We start from the raw sequence: 27,954 nt of genomic DNA on the forward strand, positions 1-27,954 counted from the left end.
GAAACTGAGGCCCAGGGAAGGGAAGGCAGAGAGAACAAAGCCAGCAGCTTATACCTGTCCAGGTGGGCAGCCCCTGACCAGGTAGGGGGATGCAGGACAGAGTCCCTCCCCTCTCTGACCATGAACTTGGCGTTCACGTGACTTCTGCCTCCCTGTACCTCAGTTCCTTTGGCTTCAAGAACCCAGAGGGTCCCCAGAAGCAGACAGTCTAGCCTGGGACGCAAGACCACCCGGCCTCAGGCCACCCCCCGGCTTCAGACAGCCCACCTGTCTGAAAAGCCCATGCTTCCCCCGGACACCTTAGCTGTGGATTCCCTGTGCCCAGGGGCCAGCTGCCACCACTCCCGAGTGACGCCAGGAGGCCCAGCCCCGCTAGGGGACAGCCAGGAACATCCGCGAAGGGCTAAAACCAGCGTTGCCCATTTACTGCAAAGATGTGGAATGTTTTTTTTCCAGAGCACCAACGGTTCTTGGCTTCTCAAACGCGATATTCAGAGTATGAAAGGACAGTGACTCATATGGAGTCACGAGTCTGCAAAAGTCCCCGGGAGACAGAGACATGACTGCTTCCCCGTGGGCTCCCCTGCAGCGGCCCTCTGCTGGCACCTGCTCGGCTCCAGGCGCCCGGGCCGCCCCGCTGCCCGCCCCGAGGGCTGCCTTCTTCCAGGACAGAGATCCGGCAGCTGACTGCTGGCAAGTCACACGGGGACGGGGTTGCGGAAGTGAGGGATTCTAGCGCGCCAGACCCGGGTGGCTCACCCCAGGGCCGAGGGTGGTCAGCACGGGTCTGGGGTGGGGGCGCCAGAGCAAACGGGGAGCCCACCCCTCCCCAGAGCGCCCCTCCTCACCTGCCTCTCCTGGCGCCTGTCAGGAGGACGCGCTGGCTGTCAAGGCTGGAAGCAGAGGAGCGGCAGCCTGAGACAGGGCAGAGGGCCCCTCCCCAGGCAGCGGCCAGAGAGCAGACCAGCCAGGTCCAGGGGGCCCGGGTGGTCTGCCCCCTCAGCAAACACGATAATAAGTAGATTAATCTGCAACTGCATCCACCGAGTCTCGTACGAAGCACACCACCCACGTTATCTCCTTTGATTCTCGCAATAAAACCATGAGGTAAGGGCTTATTATTATCTCCATGTTACAGATGAGGAAACTGAGGCAGGGAGGCCCAGGGACCTGCTCCAAGCTGCACAGCAGCTCAGCAACCAAGCCCAGTCCGTCTGCGATGGCACCTCCCATTCTTTGGGATCCTTGGGGAAGGAGAGGGGAGGCAGACCCCCCTGACGCCATGGTTGCTGTGCCCTGAATGTCCTGGGGCCACCTGGCTGGCTGGGACCGTCCCTTCCGTGTCCTCCTCAGCTCCACAGTTAAGGCAAGTCCCTGTGCACCCAGTGGCCCCCAGGGAGCTCCCAGTTTTCTTAAAAGTCTCTGCTCAGAGAGTGAGTAAGGGAGAATGGACTGTCTCGTGATGAATTTCAAGAAATTTGAGTGTCCCAGGGCCACACTCATTCATTCATTCAGCACTCATCGCGTGCTCACGGGACCTGGTATCACCAAGGCCCTGAGGATGAGACATCACGGACACGACAGATGAGGGGCCCCACGTGGGAGCGGTGGGGTGGGGGAGGCAGGGGGAGAGGCCCTTGCTCACCTGACGTCCAGGTGGAAGAGCCACTGCAGCGCAGAGAAGCACCGGGCCAGAGCCAGCACGGCGTCCAGGGAGAAGCCGTTCCCACTGAGGCTGCAGAGCACAGGAGGGACATCATGGGCGTCCCCCAGACTCAACACACCCCCTTGTGGTCAGAGCATGGGGCAGCGGAGGGCTGTCCCCGATTCCGGACACAGAACCCCGGATGGTCGGAGAGTGCCCCTTTCAACTCCTCATCGTACAAGTGGGGAAACCGAGGCCCACAGACAGGCAAGGCCTTGCCCAAGGTTGGTGACATGGCGACAGAGCTGAGAACCCGGTGGTTCCCCTGGGCTGTGACGGATCTGAGGAGAGCTCTCGGGCTAGAGCCGGGCCTCTGTTTCCCCACCTGCCACAGGGGGTGGTGCCGAGTGCAAAATGAAAACACGGGGCCTCTTGCTGAGAAAGCAGGGAAAAAGCTGTGCTTTCTTTTCGTGATCTCCCCACCAAACTGTTTATAGTGTTTTTTATTTGCCATTTAACATCCTGCTCCTCTGGCATGGGGACACTGCTAGGGTGAGTGCAGACTCTGACAAGTGTCAGGTCGTCCAGGCGTCTGCATTACTGAGAGGTCACATGGGGACGTGCCTGAAAGCTCCTCTCTGCACATAATTTGCCTGTGACTGTGAGGCTGGGACAGGAACAGAGGACACCTTTCCCTGCCAGCATCCCAAAGAAAGACTGCCTGGGCAGGAGGCACCCTCAGGCCACAGCACTCACTCCAGAGGTTGTAGCTACAAGCAGCGGCCACACTTGCAGTTTATGTGTTTACTGACTGGGAACCAGCGGCTCAGAGAGGTGAGATAACTTGCCCAAAGTCACACAGCAGAGCCAGTGGCAGAGCCAGCCTGGAATATAGGCCCTGTGTATGACTTCGCAGGGCTCCTCTAGCTTTGGCCCAGAAACTCCCCTCAACACCCTCTCTCTACCAGGGACTCAGCACCTGCCCACAGCCCTGGGCACCCCGCTTGGGTGTCCTCTGGGGTATAAAACCTCTCTGCCTTCCCTGTCCTAACCCTATCAAACAGCCCCTCCCTGCACCCGGGGCCAGAATGGCTGCCGACTGTTGATCAGTAATATTAATACTTCCCACCATGCTGCCCGGCCCCAGGTGCAGGGCCACCGAGAAGTGAAACTTTGACTCAGCAGCTGGATTACTGAGTCCCAGAGGCAGATCTCTATTTGAATAAGAATCACAGTACTAGCTAGCCGTTTATTACAGTTAGCATGTGTGTCGGGTGATTTACGTGCATTTCCTGATTTAATCCTTACAATAACCCCAGGAAGGAGGCAGACTGAGCACAGAACACCCCCACACCCCCATCCTGCTGGGGACAAGCCTAGAGGCTTTGCCCAAGTGGATACTCACTCCAAGGACTGCAGAGCGCCCAGCCCTGGGAGCAGCCGAGCCAACAGCGCTGCACCTTCGTCCCCTAGAGCGTTGCCTGAGAAGCTGGGGACAGGGAAGGGACAGAAAACGTTAGTGGAGGTGGGAGTGGGTGGCCAGCAGCACTGTCCCTCCCCTCCAGCCATGTGACTTCCTGAAACTGGGGACACAGCCCTGGGCTGCCAGGCCAGATCTCACTGGGGGATCCCATTGCCGGGGTCTCCCCCCAGGTTCTGATGCCAAGGTTCATGGACCCCTGGCGTCAAATGTGGGGGACCTGTATTTTGGGAGAAAGAGTCACCACTTTCACCAGATTCTCTAAGGGGTTCCTGACTTCATCAGGGGAAGAACGGCTGACCTAAATCTTAAAAAAGTAAGACAAGACACCAACACACTGGCATCTGCTAACTCTGACGGCCCCACCCACGTGCCTTACAACAAACAGACCACTCACTCGAGCTGGAGGTGACAGAGATGACCGAGGTGGCAACTTCCTTCCAGCGCCTTGCAGAGCTGCTGCAGGTGCCTGGCCTGGAAGCCGCAGCGTGTCAGCCTGCAGAGGGGCAAAACCACAGCCCTGCAGCGCCCGCCCCGCCTCAAGACGCAGGCAGAGAGCAAGGCTTGCAGGAGGGCGGACGGGGCACATCCAGCACCCAGACAGGCAGGCAAAGAGGGGCCACAGGACAGCACACACGGGCAGGGAAGAGGCAGAGAGAGGGGCGCAGAGATGGAGACGGACCCAGAGATGAGAGACAAAAAGCACGAGCACCCCAAAGGAGGACAGACAGGTCTGGGGGCGGTAGAAAAAGAGAAACTATGAGCGAGACAAGGAACGAGAGGAAGAGACAGACAGACAGACAGACAGGGAGATCAGACAGACACAGAACAAGAGAGAAGGCGAGAAGTGAATTGATGGGAGCCCTCCGGGGGCTGAGCTGAGCCCTGGCCTCATCCCCAGGCTCAGCAGAGAAGGGGTCAGTGCTCCCCACGCTCTCCGGCCAGAGTTCCCCCGGCCCCTCAGCTGTGGGGTTCAGGGGAGCTAAGGGGAGTGGGGCCCCCCTGGGCTGCAGAAGGTGACGGGTGGGCTGGGCAGGGAGGTGGGAGGTAGGGAAGCCAGGCCACAACCCCTGGACACAGCGGGTCACAGTGTCCCCTGCTGTGGGAGTATGTGGGGCCTGGGGACAGGCTCTGAGCAGAGGAAGGGAAGGGGCTGGAATGACACCTGGGGCCCGGAAGCCATCACTGTACCTGATCCTGTGGGAGCTCAGGGGCAGCTCAGAGGGCATCTGGGACACGAGGCTGTCAAGAAATGCAGCGCTGGAGGGACACACGCCAAGGCCAGGCTGAGCAGTGGCCTGATCCTCAGCCTGGCCTTCCCCATTCAGTCACCGCACTCCACCCGGAGTCGGTCAGACCTTGGTTCCAATTTGGCTTCTCCACTTCCTGGTTGTGTGACCCTGGACTTAACCTCTCGCTGGAGAATTATGAATTCCCGAGTCCGGTGCTTGGTGTATTCACAGTAAGCGCTCAGTGAACCTCGGCTCCATTATCATTAAGCTCATCCTCCTCCTCATCAGTGCTCCAAAGCTATCAGTCCCAGCTCTAATCAAGCCTTCAACAGTTCAGACCCCACCGAAAAGATCATGGGTGCACTTGAGGAGCACAGCGCTGAGTCTCTGCCCACGTGCTGGGCTGGGGCAATCCAGGAAGGCACCCCGGAGGAGGCAGACATCCCCAACAGGTGTCCTTGTGCTAAAGGGAGCCAGATGTTCCGACCAAGATCAGAGCTACAGGCCAGAAAATCCTCTGGGTTTAGGCTGAAGGGCCTCAGTCTCCAGAACATCACTCTCTGGCCACCCCGTGCCTGCCCAGTGTGCTGTCTACGTCCTACCCTCGGGGCTGTCTTTGGGTACCATGAAAGATGGAGGCGTTCTGCCTTTTGACTCTCCCCCTCGGGGCCGCATCCTCTGCCAAGCCTGCTCCCTTCCCACTCCCTTGTGGATTCAGCCGGGTCTCCTGGGCAGTGGGCTGGCACCGTGGCGTGGAGGTTGGAGAGGGGACGGCCCTGAGCTGGAGTGTGGCTGGGGTCAGGCTGGGGCCTACCTCTTCTGGGGTCCCTCCTGCTCCTCCGTCTTTTGGGCAAACGTGAGGACCACAGCTTTGTCCAACAGGCTGCAGAGACAAGGGAGAAGGGAAGAAGTGAGAGGCTACTGGGTCCCTGATGCTCTGTGTCATTTCTAAACCTTGGCCTGGAGGGGCCTCTCAGGTGCCAGTTGCCACCCCCCCTGCCCCCCCCATCCCCCCATCCCCCGCCTCCATTTGCAGCCACTTCCTCTGACTTCCTCTGACCTTTCGAGGCCTGACCTCTTTCTGCACAGAGATTGCACAAAGGTATGTGTTGCCTAAGCAGCCCTCCTTTCCTGGGCAAGCCCTTGAAAGAAAACTTCACTTCTGTGCCCTCTCTCGCCCCCGGCTGCACCCCTCCCGCCTCTGCTAAGCAGTGTCCCTGCTCCCCGGAGTTGAGGGTGGCCTCCTCCTGCACTCAGCTGACTGGATCGCCACTGCCAGCCTTTCCCAGAGGGCCCTTCAAAACTTTCGCTTTCTAATGCAATAATTTTTTTCTTAAAAAAATATAGATTAAATTATAGATTCTCTTTCAAAATTTAGTCTTTTAAGACATAGAAGCAGCAAGGGTTTTCATGGTTTCTAACTGCTGTGAGAAAAGAAAAAATAAAAATAAAAAAAGCAAGGGTGACAAATAATTATAATTATTAATAATTGCTAATTATTGATCGGAATGGACTATCCCATTCTTTCTACCATTCAGCATTTTGAAAAGCTTTAAGATGATGAATTAAAATGTTTTACATTTACTTCCTAAACCATAAGTCATCCTTCCGTATTAAACCTGTAACTATATTATCCTTTCTTCATGGTTCCATTGAGTTCTCTCTGGAAGTAACTTAGTTTAATATCCAACTGGTAAACATTCAAGTTATTTCCATTATTTTCCTATTATAACTAATACCGAGGTGAACGTCCCTGCAGCTACGTGTGTTTGCAGTCATGATTTCTTTAGTCTAGTTCCTAGACGGGAACAGAGTGTCATTTGGAACACACTAGGGACGCTTTATTGAATTAACGTGTAAAGTGAACCAAGGTCCCCTAATCTACCCTGTCCTCCCTCGATAGGTGTTTAAAGCAGGGACCACCCTGTTCAGCTGAGAGCCAACGACAGGGCCTCCCTCCGAGTGGGAGCTGTGTTGACATCAATTAGCATTTGTCCTCAGTTCCCCATTCCACACAGCGAGACCCTCAGGAATGAGACTGAGCCCCGTCCGAGGTCGGTTCCCTGGCGGCACAGCCTGGCCTGTGAGTGGGGCAGGCACATCATGAGCTGAGGGACGGCTCCCGGGAGAAACAGGTACAGGACCGAGGAAGCCGAGCAAGGCAGGTCCTCAGCCTGGCGCCCCGAGCAGCTCTGGAGCATGAGGGGCACCACAGTTTGTCCCCCACCCCAGAGACAGGGGGCTGGAGACTTTTAGCCTCTGCCTCTCACTGGCCAGTCCTGGTTGGGGGATGGGGTGGGGTGCCACTTCCCGGGCATCTTTGGCCCCCGTCAGCCAAGGGCAGATCTCCAGAGGCGGTGTGAGCTGTGGGCAGCCAGTGCCTGCAGCAGCCGGGAGCAGGGGCACCGGCTGTCACGGGGCCTGGGCAGGGCACCCGCAGCATCTTCTATCCGTCCCAAAGGCCTGGGTCTGCATGGAATTCCAAGGGCTTTAGAGCGCGTGCTCCGGGCTAGGGGGGCGCAGGTAGCTCCAGCGGAGCTCCCACCTGATGTGCAGCTCTGCCAGCGTCCTGCACGTGCTCAGTGTGCTCAGCACGCAGCGTAGCCCGGCCACCGAGAGCCCGTTGTCACTGAGGCTGTGGAGAGGAGGAGGCGGCAGCCGTCAGCAGGTGGCTGAGGTCCCCAGCCCCAGACAGCGCCAGCCCCCTCCTCGTGGCTCAGCAGCTTGCTGGCTGTCACCCATGGGATGTCCGGAGTCCCTGACCAGGGCTTTCAAAGGATCCATGTGGGTGATGCATGACCCGCTGCCCCACTCAGGGAATAAAGTGGCAAGAACTGACGCGGTGTCTTCACCTCTTGGAGCCTCAGTTTCTTCATCTGTAAAATCGCCACCACTTTTGAGCACTGCCTGTACCAGGCTCGGTACCAAGGGCTTTACACATATATGGCTTCACGTAATCCCATTTTACAAATGGGGAAACTGAGACCCAGAGACATTCAGTTACTTTCCCAGGGTCACAAAGCTACTAAGTGACAGAGCCAGGCTTTAAATCCAAAGCCCCAGACCACCGCTACCCAACCTCAACACTCCCCCAGCCCAACCCACACGATCCTAAGACCCCCCCTGCCCACTCCCCCAAACACCACCCCACCCCATACACGTAGCACCACAGCACAGCTGGCAGCCCAATGTCCTTGCTTTCCATCCCGCCACCCCCACAGCCTGCCCCTTCCCCCCAACATTGTACCATACCCGAACACACCACTTCCTACCCCAGCACCCGAGCACCCATGCACCCAACACCCCAGTGCCGCCCCAGTGCCACACCCTGCCCCAGTCCACGCTGGGGCTGCTGCAAGGACGACCTGGAATGCACGACGAACATGCTTTACACACGTGGGGGGTTAAATGATTGGATCTAAGACACCAGCCCATGCCAGAGGCAAAGGCAAGGTGTGGTTGAACCATCCCAACTTGGCAGGAGGTGGGAGGAAGTGGTATGGCAGTGGGTCAGCACTGTTGCTGCTGACCGTGGGCATGGGACCGGGGTTGCAGCGACCATCCGGGGCTCTCTGGGGCCCTCTTTGTTACCCAGGAGTGGGGCGGGCAACTCACTCCAGCTTCCTGGTGATGCGCAGCTGGAGTGCAGCCTCTGCCATCAGTCGACAGCCTTCGTCTTCCAGCTGGTTCCCTGAGAGGCTGAGACAGAGGGGCCTGCTGCCCTGGACTGCCGGGCTGGAGTCTCTCCCCAGCCCCAGCGCTCACGCAGTCCTTTGTGCTTCAGTCAAAGCATCACTCCCACGAAGGAACCGTAATAATAACTAAAGTGGACAGACTGCACACTAGATGCCTGGCAACGCCCTAGGTGCTTCCACAATGAATGGCGTATTTCATCCCCGAAAGGGAGTTTGAGTGGGACGGTGGGGGCACATGGGGCTAGGGACGCGGGGGCAGGGCTCTGCACTGCCCAGGACTTTAGGATCTGGGCTTTGCCCTGAGCAGTGGGCAGGAGCGAAGGGGGCAGGCATCAGTGAAATGCAGATCACTCTGCCAGGTGCAGGTGCCAGGGTGGCAGCAGGGAAGCCAGCAAGGAGGTCATCCAGGGGAGAGATGAGGGTGGTGTGGGTGAAGGAGGTGGATGACAAGGATGGTTTGAGAGCTACCGAGGAGGTAAGCGGACCCAGGGTGGACCGGCTATGAGGGGAAGGCAAGGGAGCTGTGTGGTGTCTGGTGTGCGTAACCAGGTGGGCCAGGGGCTGTTTCTGCAGGTGACAGAGCTGGGGGTGGGGTGGCTCAGTGGTAGCGAGGTGGCTGGAAGTAGTGGAGCCTGGTAAATGCCACCTTCTAATCCTGTCCTGGTTCTCCCAGTAGGACAAGGTCAAGGATCAAGAGTTGATCACCAAGGCAGCCCTCGCCCCATCCACCTCACCCTCTGGTGGGGCCACTCGCCTCAAAACACATCAGTGCATTCCATCGCTCCATCTCCATGCCTGTTTGGAGATTTCCTGGGAGGGAACCCCTCCTAGTGACATGGCAGGACCTCCACCCATCCCCAAACCCTACTCTCATTGGCTCTGCCCAAGAACTGGACATCGTGGAAATTTCTCTATCCTGAAAAGAGGAGGTCATCCCGCTCTACTCTGGGAGAAAGACAGAGGGTGGCGGGGCAGGCAGGGACCCTGAGGGGCCGTGGTCTGGAAAACAGACCCAGGTGTGGTGTCACTGTGGACCTCAATGGCAGAGGTGGCAGTACGAGGAGGATGAGGCTGGGAGCCAGACTGCCTGGGGCATGGACGCCGGCCTAGACTCTTCCTGCCTGTGTGACCCAGAGCAAATTTACATTTCTGTGGCTTAATTTCCTCCTCTGTAAGATGTAGATAGCAACAGTACTTACGTCACAGACACGTGGGGATTGAATGACAGGGCGTACTCAAAGCCCCTAGGCCAGCACCCCACGCAGGACAAGCACCAAAGAGGCTCAATAGTGACAGCTGTTGTGAGGACTTCATTCCTCCAGCACAGGAGCCAGCACACCCCTCCCCCACTCACCCACCCAAAGGCGAGGCCCCGCCCACTCTGCCCCGCCCCCCTCCTGGCTCCGGCCACAGGCTTCCCGTGACACTCACTCTACTTCTTCCAGGCAGGGGCCTCCCAGGAGCAGGGCTATGAGAGCTTCCGCATCATGGACCTGGAGCTGACACTTCTGGAGCCTGGGGTAGGGGTCGGGGACACAGGAGCTCAGGGCAAAAAGCTACACCATTCCCCCTCCAGCCTCTAGGGACAGACTTAGGGTCTAGTCCTGGCCACGCCTCTTAGTAGCTGCGTGATCTTGGGCAAGGCACTTAACCTGTCTGAGACTCAGTTTCCTCCCCTATCAAATGGGAATAATAATGTGCAGAGATTTTAAAAGGATTACAATGAGGCAGTGGACATAAAACATTTAGCACAGTGCCCGGCATGTATGTAGCAACGGTCCTTTAAATTGTTGCTAGTGTTGTTCTCATGACAGATGCTTCTTATTCAAGCCAGGATGGGTTGTTCAGAGCCTTTCCCTCCCCTCCGTCTGCTTTTCCCCTTGTCCTCCCTGCCCCTGCCATCCCTCCTCCGGGACTCCCCCCACATCCCTCTCCTTAAGGCAACAGATCCCCCTGAGGCACCTGAGTGTCAGGCTTCTGCTCTGAGCCCCTTTCCTCTGGCTGTCGCTTTCCTGCAGGTCTGGAGCTCTGGCAAGAACAAAGCAAGCATTGGCCTGGGCTCAGGAGTCCAGGGCCTGGTAGACCACGCCTCTTTCCTTGGCTTCCAGGGGCTAAAGACCCTGCAGCACAACCCACAGTGAATCAGGAACAGAGACGATTGCTTGAAAGCGCTCAGGTACTATTCAGAAGAGCAGCAGGAACAAAAGGTTTGAGATCAAATGGAACCTTTATTCAAGTTGTGGCTCTGTCCTGTGTAGCTGTGTGGCCTTGGGCAAGTCACGTCACCCATCTGAGCCTCCCTCTTCCGTTTTCTAAAATGGGACGACAACATCTAACACACAGAGTACCTGAAGGATGGAATGAGACCCTGTGTGTTCAAGTGCACAGCATAGGCACCAAACTGAAGCTTAGTAAACAGACGCTGCTACTGTCTATGATGTGACGGTCTCCATTCGCGTGACAGATGTGCTGTCTGTGGTTGGGGAGCGTGAGCCATACGTGAGTGGGCCCAGGCTGTGGGAAAGCACAGAGCTTCCAGACTCCCTCCCACTGGGCCAGGGCAGCGACAGGGGATTCAGGGAAGCTCAGGGGTTACGAGCCCGGTTCCACAGACTTCTAGATTGGTGCCAACAGCACGTTCTTCAGTGATGGAATCGTTCTGCGTCTGCACCATCCACTGGGGGAGCCACCAGCCACCCGTGGCCTCTGAGCACTTGAAGTGTGGCTAATGTGACTAGTTAACTGCAAATTTCATTTTCCTTCATTTTAATTAATTTAAATTGAAATAGCCACATGGCGCTAAGTGACTCATATTGGGCATCACAGCTCTAGATGGTTGGAGAGGAAAGTGACATTGGTCCTAGCGGGTCATTACACAGGCGAGGAAATTGAGGGTCGGAGCAGGGACAGAGAATGCTCAAGGACAGAGATCACCTGTCTCTGAGTCTCAGCCAGGGAGGAGTGTGGGGGGCACAGTTGGAATGTTCCTCCAGGGGAAAGCAGCTTCCCTTTCTTCGCCCATCCAAGACTGGCTGAGCTGGAATCCGGGCACGGCTGGAATAGCCAGCGTCTGAGTGCCAACTGCACTTTAAATGTCTTCACTGTTTTAACTCTCAGAACAACCCTAAGATGTAGGGACCACAGTAGCTCCCCCTTTCTCTTCAGTGGGAAGAGTTTCCCACACAAGTGCTGCCAGTCTCACGGTATCTTATGTGCTCCCCGAGGGTCTGGCTCACTCCGAGACTTCTGAGGCTGCTGCCTCCCACAGGAGCCAGACGGGGTCCAGACATGCTAGAGGAAGTTAATGCCCTTTGCCAACTCTGAGCAGCAATTCATTCCTCAGTGCTGCAGTCACAGGAAGACCCTCCACACTCCAGCTCTTCCTGGGCTCTCTTAGCCACCCCGCCCCTCAGCTGCCTGGGCCCAGGCCACGTCTCAGGATGGGCCAAGACCTGTCGCCTCCTGGTTTCTTACCTTTGTAGCTCTACAGCTGTCTCTGCGCGTGGGGAAAGCAGGAAGATGAGGTCCGCCTCCCTGCAGGGTCAGATACCGAGCCATGAACCCCCCGGGCTGGGACCCAGCACATCAGCCCCCACCTGCGAACCACTTCCTGCCCCAAACGTCCAGAGAAAGCTGACTTCATGACTGACTGAGAAACAGAACTGGCAAAAGTGCTCCACAACAGGCATGTAAAATCCTGACTGTGTCATTGCTTGATGAAGCCTGCAAGAGTGTTTCAGAAAGTCAGGAAAACAATTTTTTATAAGAAATATGAGAAAAATTAGGAAAGCTGAGAGTCTTTTAAAACATAGAAGTTGCGAGTGTTTTAGGATTAAGACGCATGACGCCCAGCCTACCCTATGATTTGAACTGGCAGTGCTGGTTCAGCACCATGGAGAGCGACAAGGCGGCACCTGTGTTTCCTGTATTCATCCCTTCGTCCACCCACCCAGGCGTCCATGCAATCATGCGTTCATCCATCCACTCGCTACTCATCGAACCCCAGGTGCCAGGGCTGAGTGAGGCTCTGAAGATACAGTCATGAGTAAAACAGACTCGGGCACACACATGCAGATCTATCGTTCAGATTTGGGGCCTCCTCCTTTTCCCGTTCCCCATACCCCCCCCCCTTTTCTCAAAGTCCCCAAGGCCAGGATCCCATTCCTTCTGCTCACCTGACCTGCAGCGTCCTGACGGTAGGGCATGAGACCGCCACTTTGGCCAAGCAGAGCAGGGTCGACACAGAGACGTTGTTGCCACTCAGGCTGCATGATTGTGGCAGAGGTGTCAGGAGTGAGTTCCCTCCCCAGGGGCCCCAGACCTTCCTTGCCTTGCAAGGAAGGGGGGTCACTCAGGCAGGGAGAGGGGCTGGGCTGCGAGGGGAGTGGAAAGACCACTTACTCAAGCCTCCGGAGCCGTGGCAAGCACGGGAGTACTTCCGCGACGTTCAGCACCTCCTGGTCCTTGAGCTGGTTGTCCTGAAAACTGCAAGGAGATCAAGGCCCAGTCTCTCAGCCCTGGGGTTGGGACTGGGAAGCCCCAGTCGGCAGGTGACAGGATGGGCACTCTCACGTGGGAGACATAATACAGGGGCCCAGAAAGAGTTGATGACTTTCTCCCTGGCACCCAGCAGGCACAGCTGGGAGGAAAGACCCTCTTCGGGTCTCACATCTGTCCCTATTCATCCCCTGTGGGACAGTTTCTGCCTGGTGGCCCAAGGGATCCAGATGACAGTCTGAAGTCCTCATGAGGTGGAATAACGAGACCCAGCACCCTCCTCCCAGGGCTGATGTCTGGGAACTGCCCAAGGCCCAAGTTCATCAGGGCCTCTTGGCCCCCGGGTGACGAGCAAAGTCTAGACTCCCCCAGAGCCCTAGGCCAAGCATGTTCCTCTCTGTCCCTACTTCCCCCACCTGTCAAATGGAGTACACAGCCCAGCCTCGCTTGGGTGCCTGGCTATGGGGACAGATGAGGGTGAATGACAGCAATGGTGGGTGACAGGAGAAAAGATTAAAGTCACTCTAGGCCGGGCGCGGTGGCTCACGCCTGTAATCCTAGCACTCTGGGAGGCCGAGGCGGGTGGATCGCTCGAGGTCAGGAGTTCAAGACCAGCCTGAGCGAGACCTCGTCTCTACTAAAAATAGAAATAAATTATCTAGACAACTAAAAATATATGTAGAAAAAATTAACCGGGCATGGTGGCGCATGCCTGTAGTCCCAGCTACTCGGGAGGCTGAGGCAGTAGGATCGCTTAAGCCCAGGAGTTTGAGGTTGCTGTGAGCTAGGCTGACGCCACGGCACTCACTCTAGCCTGGGCAACAAAGTGAGACTCTGTCTCAAAAAAAATAAAAAATAAAAAAATAAAGTCACTCTCAATAATCAGGAAAGAAAAGCGTCAACAGGTTCAATATTGCCAAACCTTTGTCCTGACCAGAGTGATCAGTGTACAAAGACACCCAGCCAAGGGGACGACAGGGGCTGTGGTCCAGCTTATGCTCCATACGACGAGTGCCGCAACCTAGTGCCAGGCTGCATCTGCCCGGACAAAGGGTGCCTTTCCAAAGCTCATAAAGGTGCCATACAAACTAGCAGGAGTCCTGCCCGTGAGCTGCTGGGGAGGGCGCCTGGCCCTCCCCCTCCCCACGGTACTCAGCCCCAGACACAGGGCAGGAATGTGTTCGTGCATATGAGCTTAGTTAGTGTGTGTGCGCGTCTAGGTGTGCACATGCATCTAAGTGTGCACGTGTGTGACGCACGTGTGCACACCTATGAATGAGCACGTGTGGGGGGCATATGCCTGTGCAGATGAGCATGCACGTCTGTGCAAGTACATACATGTGTGCACTAACATAAAGGGGCGTGTACCCACAGTGCCTGACTCCTGCCTCCACACTGCCTCTCTTCTCCCAAGGTCGCTGAAAGAAGGGAATGGAGCCTCAAAACTCATGTCCCTCCAAGATGGCCAAAAATATCAGGAGAGAGAAACCCTGCCCTGTGGTCTTTGGGGACCTTGTGTTTGGATTCAGCCCCACCCCGTTCTTGGACTGATGCCTCCCCTCTCTGGGTCTCACTGAAAAACTGCTGGTCATACTCTGACGAATATGCAGGACCCAGCCCTGCCCCAAGGGAGCCCCAGGCAGTGACTCCTGTCCCCAGCCAGAGAGCCCTCCTGGAGATCACTCACCTGACCTCTTCCAGCTGCGGACAGAAGGGCAAAGCTTTCACCAGATGTCTGATGCCTTGGGCAGTGATCTTACTTCCTGCCAGCCTACAGGGTGGGCAGAGATGGTGGGGAGGAATGGGATGGGGCAGGGGGTAGGCTGGGGATCGGCCCCGTGTAGGATGGGGGGAGAGGAGAAGAGTGCCAGGCGTGACCGGATGAAGACCCTTCTCCCTTCCAAGCCCCGGCTCACCCCAGCTTCTGCAGCCTCCCCATTGTTTGCAAGCTCCTGGAGAGGGCTTCTGCAAAGGCGTCCCCGCACTTCCTGCTCTTAAAGCTGCCACGGGAAGAAGCAAAGTGGCAGAGGATCAGTGCTGGGCAGGGCTAAGAGGTCATCCCTCCGGACAGATGGGGTCTATTATAGTAGCAGCAACAGTGACAAACACATTATGGCAGAGACTGCTCATTGTCCACCAAAATCCACTCTCCACTCCATCTGCAGCAGTAGACCTATAACTGGGAACCTGGTTTCCCGCCAGAGATGACACTTCCCAGCCTCCGTTGCAGCTCCATGCGGCCACACGACTATGTTCTCACCCATGGAGTGTGAGTGGAAGGGACGTGATCTAGTTCCAGGACTGAGCGTTAACACATTGGCGTGTTTCCTCTGTGCTTTTTCCCTTTCCCCAAGCCAGAGCACAGACATGTCCAGGACCCGACTCTGACTGTGCAGACAGGGTGGCCAAGGGGTTGGCGGAGCAGCAATGGAAGGGACCTGGGTCCCTGTGTGACCACATGGAGCTGAGCCATCCCACTGACCTAGGCCACTTACCACTGGCTCTTCCATGACAGAGAAACAAAATTCTACATGATTTAAGCTGCTGTATTTGGGAGGTTTCTTTGTAACTGCAGCGTAGCCTTTTCTCTGGCTAAAATGTCTATGGAGGCTTTGCCAGGCTCTGGGCTAAGAATTTTTCATGCATTCTCCCATCACATTCTCACAACTGCCGTAGGAGTTAGGTCTTAGTTATTATGAATTCATTTTAGGAAGGAGGAAACTCTGGCCCAGAGAGGTGCCATGACCTGCCTGAAGTCAAACAGCCTCCAGCAGCACAGCTTGGACTGAGGCTCCAGCCCGGGACAGACGGGGAGAGGCGGAGAGTTCAAAAACCAGACAGGGACGGATTTGACCAGATGCAGAGGTGCTGCCGGGGCCAGGAGCTTCCTCACTGGCATCCCAGGCCAGGGGCAGTCAGGGCCATCTGTTCCGATATTCCAGATTCTTATCCAGTTCCCTCCCTGGTCCTCCCCCACCCCTACTCACCTGAGATGCTCTACCTGCCCACAGCCCACCAGAGCCTCGGGGCAGTGGGGCTCCAGGGGGCAGCCCTCGAAGTCCAGGTGGATGGGGCCCTCCCTGCGCTGCAGGACATTGGTCAGGCTGGTCAGGTCGGCGCGGGTCAGGGGGAAGTTGTGGAAGGACAGTTCATAGCGGAGGCTTTGGGCAGCGAGACGGACCAGCTCAGGCTCCTGCGTCTCGTCCACGCAGCGGCACAGCTCTATGACCTTGGGCCCCGTGAGCTTGCGGGTGGCCAGCTTCCGCAGCACCTGCACGACAGCAGCCTGCCTGGCGCCCACCCAGGCCTCGCCGCGCCCTGCCAGCTGGCCGAGGAAGGGGCGGCAGGCGCGGGACGCCAGGCCCGCCAGGAAGGTGGGGAGGTGGTCCGAGAGGCCCACTCGGGCTTTGGTCCGCAGCACCCAGCGGGAATTGAGTGTGACGTGGTGGGCGAGGTTGTCTTTGTCCACCTCGGGGCTGCCCATCAGGTACAGGGCGGCAAAAAACTCCTGCAGGCTGAGGTGGGTGAAAGCGTAGCCGGTCTGCAGGTGCCCGGGGCCAGTGTAGACACAGAAGGAGGAGAGCAGGCTGTGGGCGGCCCCGAAGGCCATCACGGAAGGAGGGATGTCTCTCGCATAGAAGACAACCTTCCCGGTCTCCAGGCCCCTCCGGGCCACCTCCCCCAGGCCCAGCAGGGTCGTGGTGGGCAGGCACCCGTGGGGGCTGAGGCCCAGCACCATCTGCATGTAGAGCTGCGTCACGGTGGGCAGGAGGGCCACAGACTGGCCCTGGGCACGGGCAGGGAGCAGACGGCGGAGGCAGAGGCAGGCAATTCGGCACAGGGCAGGCACCGTGCACATGCTCCGGAGACGTCGGTTCACCCGCAGCTCTGCCAGGGCGCCCTCCTGGGAGGGCTGGGCGCTAAAGAAGTGGCTCACGTACTCCTCCACCCGCGGACTGTCAAAGCCCCACATCTGGACCATGGCCGCCTCCGCGGGCAGGCAGGGGGGCAGCTTCCCGGGGCGGGAGGTGGCCATCACCCGGCAGCCGGGCAGGAGGGTCCCGTCGCAGAGACCGGAGAAGAGGGAGAGGGCTGGGCCCAGGCCCTCGAGGCCCCCCGTGTCCCCGCCGGAGCAGGGCTGCAGGGCCTCGTCCAGCCCGTCAAAGACCAGCAGGACTCGCTCCGCGTTGTCCGTCAGGTACTGGAAGACAGCGTCGGGGCCCGACTCGGGGCTCAGGTACAGATCAAAAAGGAGCTGGGGCAGCGTCAGGAAGCTTGTCAGCAGGTTGAGCTGGCGGAATTCAAAAAGGAACAGGGCCTGGAAGTGCTCCAGCTGGCCCTCAGCCCACTTCTGGCAGAGCCGGTGGGCCAGCATGGTCTTGCCCATGCCGGCCGTCCCCAAGAGCACTGTCACTCTTGGGCCCTTTTTGGTCCTGGGATTGAAGAGGTCCCAGATGTTCACGTCAGTGCCATCTTCTGCCTTGATGTCTCCCATAACGGCCCCCTGCTGAGTGTCCAAGGGCACCGTGGCTCGCGTCCACTGCAGGATTGGGGGGATGTAGGGCTGGTGGGAGGCAAGGGGCTGCTCTGACCCTGAGAGTCTGTCACCATAGCGCTGCTGGGCAGACGTCCTCAGGAGCTGCAGGTACTTCTTGGCCAACTCTGCAGGGGCAGGGAAATGGCATGAGGGCAGGAGCCCCTGGTCCTCTGCCACATCGCCCCACCCCCTTACTGAGCCTCTAGCCCCAGCTACATATGCACCGGGTGGGGGGGGGCGGGGTGGAGGTGTCAAGAGCACAATAGGGGGTTCTGTGCCACCCAGATTCCCAGAAGAAGTCGGCTCTGCGGAATCACAGGCTCTGGCAGGCCCATGAGCAGGGAGGTGGGGATGCGGAAGGGCGGGTCACGGCTCTGTGCATTCTGCAACAGTATACGTGGGGTAAGGTCTTCAGTCACAGCGGGGGAGGGAAACGGGGCACTTTGCAACATCTTATTGGAACAGCCTCTTCCTGTGACATCTGAGTCCCCTGTGTCCCTCCCCAATATTTCAGTTCTGCAGTGCAACGCCCAGGCTGACAGTCCGTGGGCCCAGGCACTGACCAATTGGAACCGTGGGAGCTGGGCCCTACAGTGCCTGGTGTTAACCTTTTAATTCCCAGGTCACTGGGAGGTCTCAGGTGGCCCAGGGGAAGGGCTGGGGCCACCGTTAGGGGAGACTGGGGAGGGTGGCTGAGGTAGTGGCCTATTTTGTGTAGATGTGAATCCTCTGGATATGCCCATGGTTGGAAGTGGTGGGGGTGGGCAGAATTCCAGTTAGTGGGACAACCAGCCGAGAACAAGGAACATTCTGGACGACTGGGCAAGAAGGAGAGAAGTTCTCTCTCCCCTCTGCCCCTGACATGGCCAGCCCTTTGTGACCCCGTGTCCCCCATGGGCCCCCAAGGCCTCTGCTTGGGGCTTCGCCCAGGCATCCACATCACTCTCCCTCCCTGCTCACCACCCATACTGGTCACGCCGGTCCCCTCCCTGGGGCTCCCTCAACCCTGAGGACATAGGGTGTCCCTGGAGGAGCCTGCTGTGGTGCTGTCACTCCTCCCGCAGAGCCGTCTTTGGAGAAGCCCCTTGCAGCCTGACAGGGACGCCCTTCCCCGCCAGCCCAGCCCTGCCCTCTGACCGCCAGACCTCCAACCCTTCTCTCCTGGAAGCCTAGAGTCACTGGAGGCTTGTTGGCAGGGGCAGCATCCAGAGTCTGCGTCCTGTCTCCGAGGCAACCCCGTCCCCACGTTCAGGTCCCCCCCACCCTGGTACCCACCTAGTTGCTGCTTCCTGCTCTGCTTCCGGCGAGGGGAGGACTCATAGCTCTGATGAGGGCGCTTGAGGCCTGAAAAAGAGCAGAGGCAGGGGTGGGGGGTGGGGCCTGGGGACACGGGCCAAGGGGCTACTCAGCACCTTGGGGGACCTCCATGCCACAGGCAGGTGGCAGGCAGAGGCTGCAGCAACACCAGCTTCGCTTTGCAGAGGGGGCTTCCAGGCCCCAGGAGGAGGGCTGGAGGCTCTGGGCCTGGGGGTCTCCCAGCCCAACACGCAGGGAGCAGGGCCGCCAGCCAGCAGCCCCCTGGACACTCAGCCCCAAGCACTATATGGCCGTCTCCCAGCCGGGCAGGACCGAGCTCTGTGGCGGCCACCGCTGGCCGTGGCAGCGAAGCTTCCAGTGGGCTTGGCCAGGCCTGCGACCTCCCTCCTGCGCTAGCGTGTTTTATCACCCCAATTTCTTATCACCCACGTTTCCTCACTTCCCTTAATGGTTTCATGAGTCTTGTCTCACTGCTTGGATTTCCAAGAGTCACTTTGCTGCCATTCTGGAAGAGTTTGGGAAATGAAGGAAAACAAGAAGGAAGGGGGAGAGAAGTGAGGGGGGGAAGAAAGGGAAGAGGACCCAGGAAAGAATTTTAAGAAGCAAAGTAGGAAACTCCTACTGCAGGCACTGGCGACCAATCAGAACAGCCCCTGGAGCAGTGCACGGGGGCCCTCGACCTGCCAGGTGTTGACATTTTAGTTGCTGAATCGCAGAGAGGGGCTGGAACCCGTTTGAGAGTACGTCAATATTTAGCCACGTCCTATACCAACAAGGGACTCACTGGCCAAGCACCAGCCAGAGCTGGTCACGGCCGTGAGACAATCACGCCAGCTCAGTGGTGAGGGGCAGCACGGACCCGGGACTTGGACAAACAGCTGTGCTTCGTTGGGGAGCGGGGATTGCAGGGCGGGTGTTCTCTGTTAACATTACTGCCGTGCACGGTGATAATTAAGAAGTCGATACTTCTGTAGAAGTAAAGGCCCTGAGACTCGAGTGTGACCCATGAATCAGCAGGTGGCCACCATTTGATTACTGACCCCCTGAGCTCCCGGGGTGTAGACAGCACTTGTGGGTGTCAAGCCCGAGGTGTGAAAATGGGGAGGAGGTGGTTAGGGCTCCCTGGTGAAGCCTGACTCTCTGGGGCTGGGAGACCAGGCCCTGAGGGCTGGGGACAGGAAAGTGAGAACAGGCTCCCCGAGGGGCTCCAGGTTAGACCCCTGGGAACCCACAAGAGGACAGTCTAAAGCCTTGAAAGTCACGAGTGGGAGAAGGCGGGGCTGAGAGACACAGTGAGGGGCGTGGCACACATGCACACGGACTGGGGACAGATGAGGAGGATGGTCTATGGGAAACGGCTGTGACCAGCCCCCACCAGCCTCCTCCAGCAGGTGGGGACTCAGCAGTGCTCCCTGTCCCCTTCCTGCTCCTCAGCCCCGGGCCTCACCGTGGTGCAGCTGAGATTCAGTTTGGCTTTCTTCACTGCCTCCCAGCCGGCTGGGGGACCCTGTGAGAGAGAGGAGAATATAATGGACCACCAGGATGTAGCGGGATGCCCGGGGACCGGCTCTGGCCCGGTGTCTGGCTCAGGGCTCGTCCCACAGGGCGGGTACCCAGCAAAGGAGAGATAAAATGAGCAGTTATCTGTTGCAGGGCAAAGCTGGTGGTGAGCCTTGCAGGCAGTGGTGGGCAGAAAGGTCTGTGCATGTGCATGCATGTTTGTGTGTGTGCATGCACAGGTATGCATGTGTGCACACTTGTGTGCGTATGTATACATGTTTGTGCACATGCATGCACTGTGTGTGTGCATGTGTGTGTATGTGTCCCCAACCTCCTGCATTTGCCACATCTGCCTTGTGGTAGAGTCCTTGAGTGAGTTCCTACTTGCTCTCCGAGGATGCAGTTGCCCCTCAGTGTCCTCTGTTTCCCCTCAGTGCAGTGTATAAACAGAAGGTGCCCAATAAATGCCCACTGAACAGAGTTAAACCTGCCTATCAGTAGAGGTCAGAAGTCTCTCCCTGTGGTAGCTTGTGACCACATTGCAAAAAGACACTTCTTGGGCATTATGGGCTAATTGGAATTTTAGGACTGGAAGGAGTCATTCGGTCCTTTCTCTCCGTGCATCCTACCTCCCTGAGCAACTGGGGTGAAGCAGGGTGGACGGAGGGGTCCTCCAGGCCCCAGCTGATTTTGTGGCATTAGGGAATTTGCTTGGGAATGACCCTGAAACACAGAATTTTGTTCCTGGCTCAGCTGCGCCCTCTCTCTGTGACTCAGGTGGGTTCTTGTGCCTCTCTGGGCCCACTGCCCGTGACGCGGGGGCTAGGCTGCCTGCTGTGCATCTGTCCCACCTACCCTTTCCGTCTTCACTGCCCCAAATACTCAGCAGTGGCACCTCCAGGTCCAGGGGCACGTCTAGCTCCATGCACACACAGTAGATGAACGACTGCCAGGTGTCCAGACCTTGGCTGTGCAATTCTCTCAGTTGTAGGATGACCCTCTGTTCGGGGTCTGAGACCTCGTTCTGGGAACCCAGGTCCATGTTGGGGAAGAAGAAGCTCATCTTGTCGCTCAGCCATTTTGGGTCTTTGCTGAGCAGATTCACAAGGCAGCTCCACAGGTTCCCGGTGCCCAGCTGGATGCCGACGGGGTCCATGGGGACCTGCCTAGAGGGACAGGTAGGCAGGTGAGCTGGGGACGGTGAGCTGGCGGACAGGTGAGGTGGGAGACAGGTGAATTGGCCAACAGATGAGCTGGGGGGAACCCATGCATTCAAGAAGCCACACTGAGCAACAGAAAATAGGCAGATAACTGGCCTCTCCATGGAGCCTTTTTTTTTTTTTGAGTCTTGCTCTGTTGCCCGGGGTAGAGTGCCATGGCGTCAGCCTAGCTCACAGCAACCTCAAACTCCTGGGCTCAAGCAATCCTCCTGCCTCAGCCTCCCAAGTAGCTGGAACTACAGGTGTATGTCACCACACCTGGCTAATTTTTTCTATTTTTAGTAGAGACGGGGTCTCGCTCTTGCTCAGGCTGGTTTTGAACTCCTGACCTCAAGCGATCCTCCCGCCTCGGCCTCCCAGAGTGCTAGGATTACAGGCGTGAGCCACCGCACCTGGCCTCCATGGAGTCTTGATGCCTCTGCCCTGGGATCAGTTTCAGACATTACTCTGCCTCTTCCCTACCCCTCCCTAACCCCATCTGTACCTGTATCCTGGCTCTCCAGAATGGTCTAGTTCATCCCCTGTGGATGGTCCCCTGTGGACCATCATTCTTGTTTCCATGGACAATTTGTGCTAATCTCAGTCTGAGCTAACTTCATGGCAGAGGCAATTAGTTGTCCCCCCAAATCTGTTCTTCCTTAGTACTACAACTCCTGAACATTCCCTGGTCATCTAGAATACACTATATTTCCCAGTCTTCCTTGCAGTTATATGTAGCCATGTAATTACGTTTTGGCCAGTGGGATGTAAGCGGAAGTACTGTCTATCCTTCTTTGCTTCTTGCTGTTGGCGGGAATGTCGATGTGATGGCTGGACCTTGGGTAGCCATGTTGAATCATGAGGTGGAAGCCAGTGGAGACTCAAGCTGTTCACCTGCCCTGGACTCTCTGACTTTGGACTTCCATTATATGACAGGGAAATGCACTTCTATTTAAACCACCGTTGTTTAGGATTTCATGCTACTCACAATGAACTCTAATCCCAGCTAATATAAACCATCTCCTCTCTCTAAGAAAATTCTCCCTTTTCTAAACTGGAACTCTCACAGAATTGCTGGTGGGAGTAGGGCCAGGGGCACTTAGATAGCAAAAGCCTAAACAGTGCATAGTACATTTGATTCAGCAACTCCTTCCTATTACTCTAACCTTAGGAAAGAACCACAGATGTACGAGGTCCGTCCGGAAAGTATCCAGTCATTGTTAATATAACGAGAATTGTTTGCACAACATCGATGTAACCTGGCAGCCGAGGAGAATGGACTGGGACGCGCATGCGTGCACAATGACGATATTACTGTCCTAGTCCGTGGGGCACTAGATGCCGTGGAGTGAGCGTGCGTACTGCATGGCTGTGGCATTCAAAATAACTGAGCGAGCAGAGCAACGAGTCTGCTTCAAACTTTGCTTTAGGCTTGAACATTCCTCCACAGAAACTATTCGGATGATTCAGAAGGCTTTCGGGACGATGCAATGAGTACAGTGCAAATAAAAGTGTGGCACAAACGCTTCAAACATGGTCGAGAATCTGGTGAAAGTGATCCACGTTCTGGAAGGCCTGCAACAAGCAGAACACCTGAGAACGCTGAACGAGTATGGGTTAGGGTAAGAGACATTGGGAGAACTGTGTGAGGTCCCAACTTTGAAGGGGACTGAGGTGTCATTGTCCTATGTACAATGTTTCTTGTATCTTCTTCAATAAAGATCTCTATTTTTCATAGTACATGGCTGTATACTTTCCAGACACACCTCGTGTTTCCTTAATAATCGTAGCAAACACTTGGAAAGCACTTACTATGTGTTAGGCACTGTTGTAAGCACTTTATATATATCTTATATTATCTTTATAACTCCAGAGATTCCACCTCTAACTCTGAAAAGAGTGGGAGGCTCCCCAGGATCCAGCCTCACCAACACCCAGAGGCTGGGACACAAGACTCTGTGTCCTGGGTTTAGACCCCAGCTGCTCCCTAGGCACCCAGCAGGGGCCCACTGGGCATGTCCCCAGAGGTCACCCTCCTCAACTAGACCAGCAGCAGTGGGTCCTTGCTCAGGCACAGAGATTTAGAATTCATGAAACACGCTCACATCCGTGATCCTCAGTAGGCATGGCCATCCCCACTGGCAGATGGAACACTACAGCCAAGGCTGGTAAAGGATGTGCTCCAGTTCATACAGCAAGTCCCCGGCAGAGCCAGCATCAGAACTGAGATTTCTTGCTCCCCAAGCCAGTAAAGTTCCAAGGCCTTGGAGCCCTAGATGGCTGCAGATAAGGCAAAGCTCCTGGACTTCGTGTGATCTTGGTCAAAGGGCGTGGCCATGGGCATAACTTCTCCTCCAGGCCATGGTGTCCAAAGCCCATATTTTCTGTAAAGAGATCACCCAGGGCAGCATGGTGCCAGGTGGAAGGGAGCGGTGCCTGGATGGTGTGATTTCTGGGGATGTTCCTCATCCTCAAATTTCTCCTCCAATCAGCCTAACACATTGTCTTTGTTTCCACCATTTGTGTTCTATCCCCTTAGAATAAGATGTGAAGTAGGGGATGGGGCTGGGTAGACTCACAACTAATGGGCGAAGGGCACGCTTGTAGCCCTGGCTTGGGCGAGGCAAAGGCATTATATGCAACCAAAATATTTGTACCCCCACAATATTCTGAAATAAAAAATAAAATTATAAAGTTAAAAAAGAAAAGACATGAAGCTTTTTAAGGATAAACATCCTTGGGAGAAAAAAAGCACATGATATCATCATTAGTCACCGAGACTTCTGTGGGAAACAGCCTTGGGGAGGACGATTGTTGCAAGATCCTTGGGCCCAGAGTCAAGAGCGAGGGTTCCTGTCCCAGCTCTGTTCCTGACCCTCTGCTGCAGGCACCAGGCTCTTCACAGATACGTTCTCCTCTTTCTAGGCCCTTGGTAGGATTGTACTGCCCCACCCCCTTGAAATTGATCATGGCCATGAAACTTGCTTTGGCCAATGAATTACACTAAAAAGTGACACGTGTCCCCTCTGTGCAGATGTTTTAAGAGCCAATGTGTGATCCCCTGTGCTCTGTTTTCCTCTACTGCAGGGGCTGGCAGTATTCCACACTGTGGCTGCTCCTTTAGCCCGGGTTCGGGAGAGAGGACGATGTGGAGTAGAGCTGCCATTCAATCCACAACACACAGAAGCAAGAGCAGGAAATAGACTTTTGTTATCAGGAGCCCCCAGGATTTTGGAGGTTGTTTGTTACTGGAGCATAACTTAGCCTGTCCTAGCTGATACACTCATAGTATGGCCTCAAGCAAGTCTCTTCCCTATCTGGGCCTCAGTTATGTCATCTATAAATTGGGTGGATTAGATGCTGCCTCAAGGCCCTTCCTGATTTTCTGTGTCTGATGAGGTTCATTCTCAAGCTGAAGGTTTGCTGTGTCGGGGGCAGCCCACGAGGGCAGGGAGCAGTGTCAGTGGTAGCAGGAGAGCGAGGGAGTGCATGGGAGGGGGAAAGAGGAGGAGAAGGGGAGAGAAAACCACCTACTTGGCTTCCTGGTTCATCATGGGTGCTCTAGGGTCCCCATGGAGAGGCTCTCATAGGTGTCTGGGCTGCGTCCTGTGCCCTGAGCTTCATTTACAGGTTGTTCCCACAGCACAGACCCCTAAGGAGAGAGAAGACAGGGAGTTCTCCCTGGTATTCCCAACTCCAAGAGGAGCACTGGAGAGAGAGCACCAGCCCTTGTCCCTGCCTGCCAGGGACACCTCTGAGCACACTCGAGCCAGAAACAGTCCCCTCAACTTCATGCACAGACCTTTCTTCTCCACCACAACCCTTTGTGTAGCTGCAGTTTGCAAAGCCTGACCCTCCCCAGTGTCACCTCCCGCCACACCCAGCCCCAAGGGTGACCTTTTCCTCCTCCAGTTCGGACATTCACTATACAGCGGCCTGCGGCATCACCTCATACGCAGCAAATCCAGCAAACTTATTACGGATAATCTACTCAGATGAAAATGGAACGATCCTCACTGCGGATGACAACCTTTTCCCCCCAAATATAAAACTCCCCAAAGGTTGGGATTTACAATCTTCTTTCCTATTACATTATAAAGTAGTTTTTAAACAATCATGAGTAAACATTCTGCTTCAAGAGAAAACCCAGAGGCACGGGTCGCTGTGTCACAAAGAGCATGATCCAAAGATGTTCCGGCACAAATTCCTGCCTAACACACAGAGATCTCACTTAAGAACACGGAATGGACAGGAACACAAGCGGCTATTTTACTGTCTTTTTATTCTTAACAGATACACCAGCAGTTGGTATCTCTTATGTTTAAAAAATAAACTTTTGCTTTCATTTATCAATTCTGCTAGCATTTTCCCTTTTCTAGTTTTGAAATTTTTATCTTTTTATTTCTTTTGCCTGATTTACTGAGGCCATTTGTTATTCTTTAAATTTATCAACTTTATTGCTTAGGCCATTTCTGATCTTTTCCTTTTAAAAAATAATAAAGCCCTTTTGGCCAATTTCCATAAATCTCCTTATGTTACTAAGTAAATTGAAATTATAATCTGGAATTGAGTCATTTAATTGAGGGTTGTTTTTAAGTCCTTGTCAATAACTTTTTGTTTTCTCTACCATACAAAGGATAAATCCTGTACAATTTCTGATTTGGGGAATATGTTGAGATTTTCCTTTTTTGCCTGTTATGTAATTAATTTTAAAATATCTCATGAACATTTAAAAAGTGTTCTTTTAGAATAAATATGGATTTGTATTTCACATATTATAGCAAAATAAAGTGTAGATCAGGGTAAAATTTAAATGTAAGAAGTAAAACCATGAAAATACCAGAAGACTATAGGTTCAATTTATAACAATTCACAGGGCTGTACATTTATATTTTTCTACGTGTTATATATATTTCACATAGAAAGAACAAAGAAGTTTGAAAAAAGTAAGTACCATAACAAAACATGGGAAAAAGTATTTAAAAAAATAATTTCAGAGTAGAGAGGGCCTTGCTAAGCATGACACAATACTCAGAAATCCTACAAGGAAAACTGGATGAAATTGACCAGATAGAAATTAAAATTTTTGTGTTGCCAAAGAATACCACAGATAAAGTCAAAGACAAATGAAAAACTGGAAAAATATCTGCTGGTCACATTGCAAAGACATAAATGTATAAATGTTTCTAATATATCAAGAGTTACTAAAAACCAATAACAAAAAATCCAGTGGGACCTGGTAGGAAAGTGGGCAAAGAACATCAGCAAAAAAAGGAAATACTAATGGCTCTTTTTTCTTTCTTTCTTTTTTCTTTTTTTTTTCAGACAGAGTCTCACTCTGTTGCCCTGGCTAGAGTGAGGGCCGTGGTGTCAGCCTAGTTCACAGCAACCTCAAACTCCTGGGCTCAAGCGATCCTACTGCCTCAGCCTCTCGAGTAGCTGGGACTACAGGCATGTGCCACCATGCCCGGCTAATGTTTTCTATATATATATTTTAGTTGGCCAGATAATTTCTTTCTATTTTTAGTACAGACAGGGTCTCGCTCTTGCTCAGGCTGGTCTCGAACTCCTGACCTCGAGCGATCCACCCGCCTCGGCCTCCCAGAGTGCTAGGATTACAGGCGTGAGCCACCGCGCCCGGCCCTGTGGCTCTTACATGTATGAAAAGATGTTCAACCTCACACAAAATGAAAGTAATATACATTAGAACTAAAAATGATATGCTATTTTCTAGCTCTTAGATTCTCGAGGAAATTTCACAGTTGGCAAGGTTGTGACTTAACAGGTCCTTTGATGCATTTGCTAGTGAGAATGCAGACTGATACAACCTTTACCTACCAAAATTGTAAATGTCATGGAACCACACCTAACAATTATTCTATATGCAGGTATTTAAACAATGGATATATTCATAATGTGCATAATAACATATGTCCAGGGATATTTAGTGTAGCCTTGCTTGTAATAGATTGGAAAAACCTAAATGTCCATCAAAGGGGACATGTTATGATTAAATTATGGTGCATTCATACAATGGAATTCTATGCAGCCATTAACAAGAAAGAGGCAGGACTTAAGGCCGGGCGCAATGGCTCATTCCTGTAATCCTAGCACTCTGGGAGGCCAAGGCAGGAGGATCACCTGAGCTCAGGAGTTAGAGACCAGCCTGAGCAAGAGTGAGACCCCATCTCTACAAAAAATGGAAAAATTAGCCAGGCACAGTGGTACATGCCTGTACTCCCAGCTACTTGAGAGGCTGAGGCAGGAGGATCACTCGAATTCAGGAGTTCAAGACCAGCCTAAGCAAGAGGGAGACCCCATCTGTACAAAAAACAGAAAAATTAGCCGGGTGTGGTGGTGTGCCTATAGTCTTAGCTACTCAGGAGGCTGAGGCAGGAGGATCACTTGAGCCCGGGAGTTTGAGGTTGCTGTGAGCTAGGCTGATGCCACGCACTATACCCTGGGCAACAGAGCGAGACTCTGTCTCAAACAACAAAAAAAAATTTCTCCATGCATGGCCAGCAGTTTTTGTTTTGCATATGAATTTTGAGGTTTGAGAGATCGAAATGCATAAAATTTTATTACCGTTCCACAGGAAAACAGGAGAGCGAAACTGCTGCAAACGGAACAGAGAAAATGAAACCCAACGAATTCTCGAGCTTTTGTATTTGCATTTTAGCCAGGGACATGGGGCCTTCGGTTCAAAATGTTACTTCTAGGAATCCCCAACGTGTCCCTGAGACACGGTAATCAAATACGGGGCTCAGAGAAAGGCGGGGAAACAGCCAGGGTCACACAGTGAGAACGGAAGCCCAGGCACACGGGGTTGCAGTCCCACGTTCTTGCCACTGC

At 54.7% G+C, this 27,954-nt stretch overlaps 1 protein-coding gene across 7 annotated transcripts in view; it reads right to left on the reverse strand.

Moving 5' to 3' along the window:
- NLRC5 (NLR family CARD domain containing 5) overlaps positions 1–27,954 on the reverse strand; it is a 66,971-nt gene that overhangs the window by 27,689 nt on the left and 11,328 nt on the right. For 4 of the 7 annotated variants that reach the window (XM_045533668.1, XM_045533669.1, XM_045533667.1 and 1 more), the window contains 21 exons: positions 24,637–24,754; positions 22,269–22,677; positions 20,759–21,069; positions 19,851–19,910; positions 18,362–18,430; positions 15,537–17,211; positions 14,466–14,549; positions 14,237–14,320; positions 12,454–12,537; positions 12,228–12,317; positions 11,527–11,586; positions 10,015–10,080; positions 9,484–9,567; positions 7,973–8,056; positions 6,903–6,992; positions 5,172–5,240; positions 4,317–4,385; positions 3,523–3,621; positions 3,051–3,134; positions 1,646–1,735; positions 849–893 (listed from right to left, as the gene is read on the reverse strand). In XM_045533668.1, coding sequence (XP_045389624.1) covers positions 849–893; positions 1,646–1,735; positions 3,051–3,134; positions 3,523–3,621; positions 4,317–4,385; positions 5,172–5,240; positions 6,903–6,992; positions 7,973–8,056; positions 9,484–9,567; positions 10,015–10,080; positions 11,527–11,586; positions 12,228–12,317; positions 12,454–12,537; positions 14,237–14,320; positions 14,466–14,549; positions 15,537–17,211; positions 18,362–18,430; positions 19,851–19,910; positions 20,759–21,069; positions 22,269–22,480 — 3,509 coding nt within the window. In that variant the 5' untranslated portion in view covers positions 22,481–22,677; positions 24,637–24,754. The remainder of the gene's footprint in view (positions 1–848; positions 894–1,645; positions 1,736–3,050; positions 3,135–3,522; positions 3,622–4,316; positions 4,386–5,171; positions 5,241–6,902; positions 6,993–7,972; positions 8,057–9,483; positions 9,568–10,014; positions 10,081–11,526; positions 11,587–12,227; positions 12,318–12,453; positions 12,538–14,236; positions 14,321–14,465; positions 14,550–15,536; positions 17,212–18,361; positions 18,431–19,850; positions 19,911–20,758; positions 21,070–22,268; positions 22,678–24,636; positions 24,755–27,954) is intronic. The other 3 variants (XM_045533670.1, XM_045533671.1, XM_045533672.1) reach the window with 3 other exon arrangements.

The sequence above is a fragment of the Lemur catta genome, chromosome 20 (assembly GCF_020740605.2).
Source record: "Lemur catta isolate mLemCat1 chromosome 20, mLemCat1.pri, whole genome shotgun sequence".
Classification (NCBI taxonomy): domain Eukaryota; kingdom Metazoa; phylum Chordata; class Mammalia; order Primates; family Lemuridae; genus Lemur; species Lemur catta.